The sequence below is a fragment of the Procambarus clarkii genome, chromosome 11 (assembly GCF_040958095.1).
Source record: "Procambarus clarkii isolate CNS0578487 chromosome 11, FALCON_Pclarkii_2.0, whole genome shotgun sequence".
NCBI classification, from domain to species: Eukaryota; Metazoa; Arthropoda; class Malacostraca; order Decapoda; family Cambaridae; genus Procambarus; species Procambarus clarkii.
Window position 1 is genome coordinate 40,354,575 of NC_091160.1, and position 12,360 is coordinate 40,366,934.

General features: G+C 38.9%; 1 protein-coding gene across 2 annotated transcripts in view; it reads right to left on the reverse strand.

Annotated features, from left to right (window-relative positions):
- The window catches only part of LOC138363455 (mitochondrial inner membrane m-AAA protease component AFG3L2-like), a 29,284-nt gene that overhangs the window by 6,733 nt on the left and 10,191 nt on the right, over positions 1-12,360 (reverse strand). For both annotated transcript variants that reach the window (XM_069322675.1, XM_069322676.1), the window contains exons 4-9: positions 10,571-10,664; positions 7,169-7,334; positions 6,317-6,455; positions 4,741-4,859; positions 3,924-4,045; positions 982-1,135 (exon numbers count right to left, since the gene is read on the reverse strand). In XM_069322675.1, coding sequence (XP_069178776.1) covers positions 982-1,135; positions 3,924-4,045; positions 4,741-4,859; positions 6,317-6,455; positions 7,169-7,334; positions 10,571-10,664 — 794 coding nt within the window. The remainder of the gene's footprint in view (positions 1-981; positions 1,136-3,923; positions 4,046-4,740; positions 4,860-6,316; positions 6,456-7,168; positions 7,335-10,570; positions 10,665-12,360) is intronic.

Below are 12,360 nucleotides of genomic sequence, written 5' to 3' on the forward strand. Positions count from 1 at the left end.
CCACCCCCAGGAAGCAGCCCGTGACAGCTGACTAACACCCAGGTACCTATGCAGGCGATAAGTCACAATAACGTGGCTGAAGTATGTTGACCAGACCACACACTAGAAGTTGAAGGGACGACGACGTTTCGGTCTGTCCTGGACCATTCTCAAGTCGATTGTCATTCACAATCGACTTGAGAATGGTCCAGGACGGACCGAAACGTCGTCGTCCCTTCAACTTCTAGTGTGTGGTCTGGTCAACAATCAACCCAGGTACTTATTTTTACTGCTAGGTAACAGGGGCATAGGGTGAAAGAAACTCTGCCCATTGTTTCTCGCCGGCGCCTGGGATCGAACCCGGGACCACAGGATCACAAGTCCAACGTGCTGTCCGCTTGGCTCCTAATGCCTGCCTTCATCTTTTCTTTCGTTTTCTTTCTAGTTTAATTCTCCCCTTCCCAGACACTGATATTTTTTATACCACATAATAATAATAATAATAATAATAATAATAATAATAATTCATGGTGTTGAGAGACAGGAAGCCAGAGTGTATTCCTACATGATTTTGGCTCCTTTTATCGAGGTACTGTAACCCCCCCCCCAAAGGCTGAATTATTGACCCCGCTCAGAATGCAAACCCACAACAAGCTGATTAACTCCTGAGTACCTACTCACTGCCAGGTGAAGAGGCATTAGGTGAAAGAAAATGTGCCCCAACATTTCTGTCCCGCCCGGGAATTCTTACTTGTGCTTCGAGAACAAACCCGACTGTACTACCGGGACCCCTGTATGTACACCCTCTTGTACACCTTTCCCATTACATGTGGATTGGGTGAAGTGCCACTTGGGTGGTATGAGAATGTCAAAGATAAACTGGAGTGGCAGTTTACTAAACTTGTATGTTGTCATGATTATAAGTATGAATTCCTATTTTTGCAATTTAAGTATTTTCTGATTAATATTCATACTAATAATTAATCAATAATATAAGCTTACCATCCATTTCTACTAGTAACTGGTTCAGTGTGTTCTCCTGCTCTGAGTGGCCACCAAAGCTTCGTCCACCTCGCTTTCGGCCAACAGCATCAATTTCATCCATGAAGAGAATACATGGAGCATTCTTACGAGCCATTGCAAACATGTCCCTCACCTGTTAAGGTGTTAACAGGTGTTAAAATGTCTACTCAGCCTCTATTTATATTAGAAATCATTCCAGGTGTTTTATAATATGATCAGATATTAGACTTTTTGAAAAATATTTTAGAATATTTTTGTTGTTCTATGAGAGTGGAATGGAAAACCAGAATATACACGGTATTAAATCATTGTAAAGAAACTAGAAAGAAAATCCCTCTAAAACTGTCCTTCACTGTGGTAGAAACTAATTTTTGTCTCATCTCTACTGACTACATGAGAACAAGGAAAAGAGAATATGAGTGTAATGTACTTATCGACAAATTTTTTCACCCTCAATAATATTAAAAATAGAGAAAAATATTTGAACAAGTATCAGTAAATGAAGTAATCAACATTTAAGAGAACATATTTAGTGTAAAAAATCAATATTTGATCTTGTGAAAACACAATACCAGTGACAGTGTCCGTGTATGATCCTGCTGGGCATCACTGGAGACTCAATCTACCCAGTGTTACCTCACATTGAATTGTCTACTTACAAGCACAAAACTGTCAAGAGGACTCACTCAGTCATGAAAATTGACAGTGTTACATTCAAGTTCAACTAGGTAAGCACAAACCTAATAATCAATAAACACAAGCCTTCCTTGCCCTAGTCACCATTGTGGTGGTGGCCACACCACCAAGTTATAATAATAATAATAATAATAAATGGAAAAGGAAGCAGCAGCACAGCAAGAAATCTGTGCACTGCCTTCACTAATACTTTGCTGGGAGGATACACTTACAAATGAAGCTTAACCTGACAGTCACCTTATCAGAATTCTCTGAAGTGTTTTCACAGACTGTATAGGTTGTGTGTGGCCTATTTTCTCCTATTCAAGACTTCATTACATGACATTTATTCACATTAAATTCCATGTGCCAAGTGTTTATCTTCCCGAGTAGCTTGGCATCATCAGCAAATATGTTCACATACAGTGAACATATTGCTGTGTCATAGCAACAGATAACCAAGCAAAGATGAATGCAATTATGCAAAGCCTTGTCAGTTGGCCCTGGAAGGGACATGTGTTGAACATCTTGGTGTTGGGTGGGGAAGGGGGGGAGACGCCTTGCTATGCCTACTCTTATCAACTCAGCATCTTTCGGAATAAGGCACTCCTTGTGTACTAGTTCGAGGTAGCTGAAGACCCATACGATGAGAGAAGATCAGTGTCAGCATGCACACACACAATAGCTCTTTATGTGGCCCCAGGCATGTATTATATATTTTATTAAGAAAAGAAGAGAAGGCCACAGGTGTTTTGTACTGCATTCCTTCCCAATGACAAGCAAACTACAACAAACCATTAACACCGGTAACAGATTAGTGGAATCAACCCCCCACTCACACTTTCCAGCTCCTGTCCCAGCTACCTGGTACCACTGTTCTCACTATCACTGCTGTTCTTGTTTTGAATACAGCATCTACAACAGCACAGAAGCCTGCAGCAGAGCCATTCCGTTATTCTCATCAGTACATAACATCAGCAGTAAACCTCACCCTGTGTAACATCATCAGTGACAACAGCCCATCCTCTTGTTTTGGTAGTACTGTACATGTACTTACAGTAACGATGAAGACCATAGTATATATACCGACGTACAACGAAATTAGAAAGTATAAATCGGCACTATTGAGTTGGACAAACCGGAAAACTATTTTTGCCATGTGTTGCTTTGACAAACTAAACTAACCTAATTTGACCTTTCTAGGCCTAATACATGATACCATACCTGAGGCCTAATATAGTATATGTATGAGCTATACTAGGCCTAAGAATATTTAGTTTTTTAACTTCATGTATTTTAAAAGAATTCCTTACTAGTCAGTATACTACTATCTAAAAGCTAAGTACGTATGAATTCGTGACTATTGACGACCATCACAATAGGTACCATCTAAACAAGAGAATGGGTTGGTGACAAGCCATACCATTGCTGATGTCATCAGTAACATCAGTGATAAACATCACTGTGTGTGACCTCACTAGTAACATCAGTGACACAAACATTGCCGTGAGTTGGATCACCACTGACATCACTCACAATCAATGCAAAACAAATAAAAAGAGACTTAAGACACTGTCAGAGTCCCAAACTATGGTCATTCAAGAAATAAAGCCAGTATGGTACTCTTTTTATTTTTGGGGGTTGAATTTCCTAGACAACCAGATTTTAAGTCTTGTAAGTGACCTAGGAACTAAATTTAGAATGAAATGGTGAGCTTTCAAGTGTTAAGTCTTCCCACAAATAACCCTAAGAAATGTTTGAAGTGAAAGATGCCCAAGATATGCAAAAAAAGAATATTCCTGAACTGAAGGTCAACCAGGCACCAGCCAGGAGTGCAAATGGGGTCGAGGTAAGAGACACCGTTGCGGTGCAGGTGCTGCCACATTGTGTGGCCAGTGTAGCAGTTAGGATGAGTGTTCATCCTAAGTAACAGTCAGTAAGAGTACTATTTTGTGACTTAAAATGCCAAGTTGCAATTGTAGGGGCATTGTTTTTATTGAACCCTTTAAAAGTCATTCTCCTTAGTACCAGGATGACCCAAATGGAAGTTTAAATAAATCACAACTGAACCAAAGGAGAACTGTTAAGTCTGACCCAACTGTTGGAGATCCTTCCAAGGGGACCAGTAGGATCTTGCCTTAGGAAGTAAACTATTGAATAGCTCAGAAAATGTATCAATAGTTTAGAATAAACACTACACTACTAAAATTAAAACACATTAGATTATAGGCACTAAAATTACTTACACGCGAAGGACCAACACCAACGAACATCTCGAGGAATTCAGAACCCGAGACATAAATGAAAGGTACATTGGCCTCACCAGCAGTTGCCTTAGCCAGAAGTGTCTTGCCTGTTCCTGGGGGTCCTGTAGTAAAAAAGATAACAAGATAACAATAATTTGAAGAACTGATCAGGAATATAAGACGTGCAATGTTTACAAGCTCTTAACATTTCAAAATTTAGTTTATATACATATTTTTACTTATCCAATTTCTGATACTTTTTCCCCTCTAAGAACTTCTCTATCTGAATCTACAATAACTTCAAGACATTTCAACTGTCTTATGTCAAAAAGGCAGCAGAATTATCCAAAACTTGCCAAAAATTTCTACAATCTGGTGTGACTAACATGAAAGTAAAGCTTGTATCAAGAAGCAAGAACATGTGATATGGAATTTGCCTTTGCAATTACAGTATGAATGAGTGAGAAACACACAAAGAAACTTCAAGAGACACGAGAGGAACAAAGAAAGAAAAAAAAAAATTGAGACGGCCCATTACAACTCAGTAAAACATAATAAGGTTATGGTCCTCGGCCATTTGTTGTTGTTGTTGTTGTTGTTGTTGTCCAAAGTGTTTTCAGTTGGTGAAAGTTGTTACCAAAAAATGCACAGAAACTTTAATGAAAAAATAGAAAAAAACAAGGAGCTCATTGTCTCTCTAGCAAGATACCCATTTACTTTTGGTGCTAAAAGTATGGCAAGTCTAGTAAAAAAAATGTTTTCGCTAAACTATACTGCACTACCAAAAAAATACATGAATGAAGAGTGTGCTCCTTGCCTGTAAGAATAGCACCCTTGGGGATCTTGGCACCAAGCTCGGTGTATTGTTGGGGGTTCTTCAGAAAATTGACAAACTCCATAATTTCCACTTTAGCCTCCTCACACCCTGCAACATCTCTGCAACAAGTCAACAGCAGGTAAATACCTCTACTATCAGTATATACTGTAATAAACTTAGTAAAAAATGAAACGGTACATCCAAAACATATTCAGCTTGTATAATACATAATGGAAACCCACTTAGTTTGATTAAGTCTAAGCCCCTACTATCCAATGTTTCACTATATTCAATCTTCTCAATCTCTTTGCAACTATTATTGTATTTCCATTAGCAACAACAATATTAAACACCTTTGAGAATATTTTAAAAATAAACTTACTTTTCAATATACAGTAGTACAGTGACACCTCGGCTTACAAATGCCCCTATTTACGAACTTTTTGGGTTACAAGCCCAATTTCTTTGGAAAATTCGAATTGGGTTACGAACTTTGCCTCGGGAAACAAGTTTGTTGATATGCGTATGGATCGGCCTAGCGCTTGGTGGCACGGTGATCGTGCCTCAGTTTACCAGTGCCTTCCACCTAGTGACAATCGCGCCTGAATTCTTTGTAAAGAATTAGTTTTATGGGGGGATTTTTGGCTATTTGAACATAAAATTTGTTATTATATATCCCGCCATGGGTCCCGAGAAAGCCAGTGGTAAGGTTCAAGCCGAGAAAACACGTGAAAATGACCATGGAGGGAAAAACAAGAGATCATTCGTAAATATGAAAATGGTATGAGGGTTGTTGATATAAAGTAGAGGATGTCCCTTTCTCATTTATTAAGAAAATGTGTACAGTATGGGAAGAATTGCAAAGTTTTGCTGAAAAGTGTCACCCAAATCAAGCTGTAGCAGACCGTTGTGTTAACCTTTTCAATGACAATTTGATGTCTCACTTCAGACAAAGGTTACAATGAGGGAAAAACAAGTGTCGCTAAACAGGTTTTTAGTGAGAAAAACAAGCAGTGAGCCACAAGCAGGTCCTAGTAGTATGCAGGCAAAACGTGCCAGAGAGTGTATCCCAGAAAAGCCATCACTGCCTGAAGTTATAATGAAAGGGGGGACTCCCCTTCCAAACACTAACACCTCTCCTCTTTTTCCCTCCTCACCGTCTTCCATACGCCAATAAGAGTCATCAGTAAAGGTAAGTAATAACTTGTACATACTTTAGCACTGAAGATTTGGGTGAATTAGGTATAAAATTTTCTTTGAAGTTAATTTTTTGGGGAGTCTGGAACGGATTAATTAATTTCCATCATTTCTTATGGGGAATTTCGCTTCAGTTTACGAATATTCGGCTTACGAGCTGTTTCTGGGAACGGATTAAATTCATAAGCTGAGGTACCACTGTACCAATAGGTTTCATAAAATAAAAATTGAGAAAAATTTGGATATAAATGGCAGAAAACCAAGGCACGGGACTACAGCCAAGAGAAACACACGTTTATGGAAGTAAAAATATTTAAACCATAAATCAATAATCAATCCATGCAAATGCTGTTCAAAAGGCAAACTAAACCTAACTTACTGGAACTTAACACCAATATCAGCAGGGTTGACCATCTTGGCAGTAGATTCCATAACCCCGCCAAAAAGGCCTCCGCCCCTTCGTCCACCCGACCCTCCCATCATCTGTGCGGATCTCCTCATCATGAAGATCAAAAAGCCTAAAAGTATCCAGAGATGTATCAATGAAACTAAGCATAGTACAAGGGTATTTCAAAAAGTGCATGCGTGTTGTCTAAAAATAAGTATTGAATGTAATGAAATACCTCTCTGGGCTGTCCTTCAAAAGCTTCCCAGAACCTAATATTGGCACTGCATATTTTTACAAAGCATTACCAGGGAATTCAAACAGCAATAGACCTTTAGATCTAAACTAGGTATTTTTGTTTATGTAAAACTTAAAGTTGTACACTGTAAGGCCTGGACTAGAAGAGAACTACAGAGAGAACTACAAAGAGAACTACTTACCAATTCTATTTTTAAATGAAACATGGCATTATACCTAATTATATAATTTGGTAACCCATTCTGTATATTTCCTACTCAGAAAAAATAATTATTTTGCCTTAACTAAAAATATTTGCCTTTAAAAGCCATTGTTTTGAGTGGATTAAATAATGCAAAATTAAAGGATAATTGACAAAAAATTAAACGCCAGAGATAAAACACGAAAAAAAAATGTCCCTTCTACATTTAATAATGTATAAAATTTGCACAAGGCACTGCAGTAGAAATAAAAATGTAATAATTTAGCTATTAAAACTATCATTTTATACTGATTGACAAATGTTTAATATTAATGTTTTTTAATACGATTGACAAATGTTTAATATTAACGTCTTAAAAGTTATATCTCAAAAAGGCACTACTATACCTATTATTAGTAGCGTTGGTAAGAAGGATGTAAAGGTAGATGCCTCCACTTCATTCTTATATACAACTGGGATAAAGTTGCTTGGTTCAATGCCGGACTCTATCTGTGCTGTCTCAACATTACGCTCAAAGGCATCAACGGAACCTATACTGAACCACAGTGTCGTCTGCAATTGAGAACAAGGCTTTAAATACAAACATTTTCTTCACAGCCCCTGTTCCCGGGTGATAACATACTCAAATAATAATGTTTGCTCTGCAAAACATTAACCAGTTGCGCACTTTTCAGCAATTCTGTACCTAAAATATCAGTGTGGTAGAATTATACTATGCAGACATTTCTAATTGACGATACAAGTGTAAGAAAATATGTTCTTATTAGTTTTAAGACAGTCAATATATCCTGGTTTCCTTTAGTGAGGGAAGTTGTGGGGCTGCAGGCAGTGTCAACAAGTGCACCTAAATGCTCAACACAATCAGCAAATTTGTGGCGTTGGGACAAAGCTTAAGAAAGATCTTGAACATATTATAAGTTCAGAGTATACACAGTTCAGCTAGTGGTGTGAAAGTGGCACAAGTTCACCATGAATGACTATGTGATAGGTTCAATAATACTCCTCTACAGTATGCACTTTTGGGTAAAAAAACATTGTCCCCTCAGTCCCATTTGTTATTTGGTAAGCATACTGTATATCTTCATCTTCACCACTACCCCTTACCCCAATTTTTCCCACTCTCATGGGCAAGGAGGCATCTACCAGAAATAAATAAAAGGATAATGGGAAAAAATTATAATAAAAAATACCCAAATACATATACTACCACATACTGCAGTACCCAAACCTTCATACAGTATTTACACTGCAACATTACAGCTGCAGCAGCACTCCACTGCTTTAAAACCAGGTATAAAGTGCTTTTCCCACTAGTTATCATTCAAACACATACATGAAGTATGACAGTAGTTCTGTGCTGTTCACACTTATTCCCCACATCTTCACACTTGCTCACCATCGCAGTCAACATTCACGGAGTTTGGTTCCTTCCCGTGCACCGGTTGTAAATAGTCCGGGCCCTGCTCCGCACCGAGTGAAATGTTTATGATGTTCCAAAGTTTTCAACTTATTTATTGGTTTATTAATATTAATTTTGCGTCAAAACCTTCAAAAATAAATTTCTGTAAAGCACAAATGAATAATAAATGGTATATGCATTATAGCTGAAGTGTGACATTGCCAAGTAAATGAAGGTTTATAACATTTTTTTACAATTCTTCATCTATATATTTATGGTAAATAATAGGTATGAACATGTTTGCAAGTGATAGATCTATATAGCTGTAAAAAGAAACCAAACATTACTAGCACAATTTTCGTCAGGAAATTTGCTAAGCGACAATAAAATATGTACAAGCTAAACAATTATTGTGTTGAGTGACGGGTTAGTTGGCCGAGGTGATCTCTGGTTGGTTCCCTGATAACCACTGCCTACACTCTGCTTATGTATTTCAAGATTTTTGTCATGAAGGAGCACAGAGGGGTTAACAAGTTCAGTGGATTTACAGAAATTTAGAAATTAGACTGTTTTAGCTTCATCAATCAGTTAAAAAGTATTAATCTTCTTGGGCCTCATGCTCCTACCATAAATTAATGTCAGTGCAATCTTTCAACATCTCAGAATGACCATTTCTACATCTTTAACTCTTATATATTTATCCATGCATATCCCACACCATCCATACAGTGTACATACAGGGAAGACACGACAACTTCTCACAGCCCATGACCCATAGTTACCAGACGCCACCTAGAAAAAAAAATCGTGGACAACATTCTGGGGTGCGAGAGCCTCAGTACTGAGTGAGCCACCAAGGCTGGCGCACACAGCATGAGCTCACAGCACCGCTGTTCAGCTTGTGAACACTGCATCGCCTAAAAATGTCAAAATATATATGTACATGCTATTATTTAGCAATGATAGTATTACAGAAGACCCCTGACTGTGACTTGCCCGAAATGCTATGCGTACTAGTGGCTTTAGGTATTGTATGTACTACCTCTATCTTTAAATCAAACAATGTTTGTACTGTAACTCTGCAACTATGTATGTACTTTTCCTAAATAAATTATTATTATAAAACTGACCAGGATTCTGATAACAGCAGGATTGTGGTGATATTTAGCGCTGTGCTCTATGATGGGAGGAGTAATACTGAGGGAAGGAGGGAGGGAGGTGGCATCTTCTGACTGTGTGTGGCCACCTTTTATTGACTGGACTCACCATACCAGCTTAGGGGTTCGCTATGGTCAACACAAATGTAGATACTTATATATAACGTGTGTATAGAGTGTAATAACAGCAACAGGAGTATATTGGGAGCCGCCATTTTGGTGAGGGAGGTGCGTCGTCTGCATAACTTGTTATGATGTTTACTGGTGGCCACTATGGTCTTTGGGCACCATACCAGCTTATTTGTACAGGTATGGTGAATAAAACATGTAGATACTTATATATAATGTGTGTATATAGTGTAATAACACCACAAACAGTATTGTTGGACAAGAAATATTAGTGCATCTGGCCTTGAACCAGTGACGGCGGCAGTCACCAGCTGACTGTGTGACTCTTATTGCCTGAACTCACCATACAAGCTTAGATGTACAGTTATGGTGAACAAAACATGGATATTTATATATAACGTCTATGTATAGTGAATAAAAGCAAAAACAGTATGGTGGGAGGAGTAAGTGGGCGAGTGAGGTGAGGGAGGGAGTAGTGACGAGTGGCTGGCTGGCACGTGAGTGAAGGCACTCCGTTGCTTTTTGACTCAATACCAACTTAGTGGTTTGTTATGGTGAACAAAACATGCAGAAACTTGTATATAACCTGTGTATATAGTGTAATAACAGCAAAACTATTTATTGTTTTATGAACATAATAATTGAATCACTTATATGCACACCATAATTTTGAGTACAGCGATGGTTCACACATTTTATTATATATCACAATACACACTATTGAGTAATATTACTGAAAAAAAACAATCAAGAGACATTGAAATAATTAGGTAATAATATCTTTGTGGCATCCCTCTGCCTGACAGCTCGGGCAGAGCAGACCTCATCTGGCGACTGCTCTGTCAACACTTTTTTTTTTTTTGCCAGACTTCCTTGCAATATCGTGGCCAAAATATGCCACCTACGATTTTTTTTTAATTTTTCCCATGATCAGGGAACACAAATGAACACTTTTATAAGATGAAAGAATTTTTTGGATTTGTTTTTGTTGCGCGTGTGGGTGTTGAAGGCCAAAAGGCCCTTAGCGGTCTAAGGGTTAAGCACACCTCGCTGCAGACATACTGGAACACATTACTACTGTTGCCACCTCAATGGATACTTACAGCCCCTTCAACCTGGTTACCCGGCATCAGTTTCACCCGAACCCATTTCTTGTTGATGACCTCCAGCTTCTCAACGATGCCCTTGGCCAGGTAACTATAAAAGAAATACCAAAGTAAATACCCAGCACTTGGAAATAACAATGAATTCTTAAACATAAATAAATGTCTTTCTAGCAACACCATAAATGTGTAATTATATAGAAATATAGTACTGAATATGGTAAGTATTAACACTTTCGCGCTCTCGGCGAAGGTCACTCAGCCAACCGTATGTGCGCGCGGCGTTTTTATCGCTTAAGCGTAAAAACAAAAATATGTATACTCTTTTTACTTTTCTGACCTTAGTTCTCATGCTACGTATTTCGTTTTGGTATCAACGTGTTCGCAATAAAATTCCCTAGAAGAACATCAGTAAAAAAAGTCACGAAAGCTATAGAGATACCAGCATGAAATAAATAACTACGAAGATGAGTCGCCGTGAGCGCTCAACAGCAACAAAATGTTTTTACTCTTGGGATTATCATCACCTCTACAATTGTCCTACAGCCTTAATTTTGGTATCAATGGACTCCCAATAAAATTCCCAACACGGTGATATGAATATAATCGTAGAATAATGGTCCCGGCCCACCCGCAAGAGTGTGGGAAGTGGGCGCACTGTTACCCGGTAACGGTGACAGGACGACACATGCGCGAAACGTTGCTTTGAAAGTTTATACTTATTTCACTGTTCTGATATTATTATTGTATGTATGTATGTCATTCATTTTTGTGGCAATGTTTTCGCAATAGAATGTTCTATGAGCTAAATTATACTACACAAACTTGGACCAAATAGGTGTACTTACCAAGGGAAGGCTGGTTGTGGAACAGTAAGTTGAGCATTTGTTCTTCACTCCACCTTCTTCAGGTTCTTCATTCCTGAAGTTGCTCAACAGATGGTTTGTAGGTGGAGTGAAGCTGTTGCGGGTGGTTACTTCTTCACCACCCAATACACCTGTTTCCGGTGGTAATTGGTGTAGCAGGGAACAACACAGAGTGCAACACCACAGGTCTTGCATCCATAGTTTGTGTCCTTCCTTTTACCGGACCGTGCGCATGCATGACACTTGAGACGTTTGGGCAGTCTGTAAATTTCATGTTTCAGTTTGTAGTTCATGCGATTTTCTGAATCAACAATAGGGCGGCCAGGTCCTCTCGCTGGAGGTGTAACAGGAGTTGCAGGAGAGTCAGATTCATCTGACAAAACAGTTTCGTCAACTGGCAGTGTGGCAGACATGTCGGGTTCAGATTCGTTGTCTGCTTCATCTTGAGGTGGTGTAGTGAACAAAGGCCGCCTCACACCAGATGGTCCGGGAGTTGGCATGGCGTCAGCATTGGCAGGAGCTGTGTCATCATTTATGTCTGGAGCGTGCCGCAAGTGTTGAGATGATGATGTTGTTTTAGGCCACTCCTCTGTGTCCCAGTGCAATAGGGCCCAGATTGCCACTTCGTGGAACTGTAGCAATGTTAGCTTTTTTCGATCAGTTGTGTTGTATTTGTACAAAACATAGGCATTATGCAATGCCATTTGCAGGAAATAAAAGGTAATCTTTTTGGTCCACTTGTGAGTTTTCCTGGTAAAATGGTAATATTTAACCATTTGATCGAAGTGGTCCACACCTTTCATGAACTTATTGTACTCGCAAATTGCAGTCGGTTTGTTCACTGTTACCTGTTGTATTCCACTTGTTCCGTCTCGGTTGCGAATTCGCTTCCTTCGCTGAACTCGCTGAGTATCTGCATTGTGG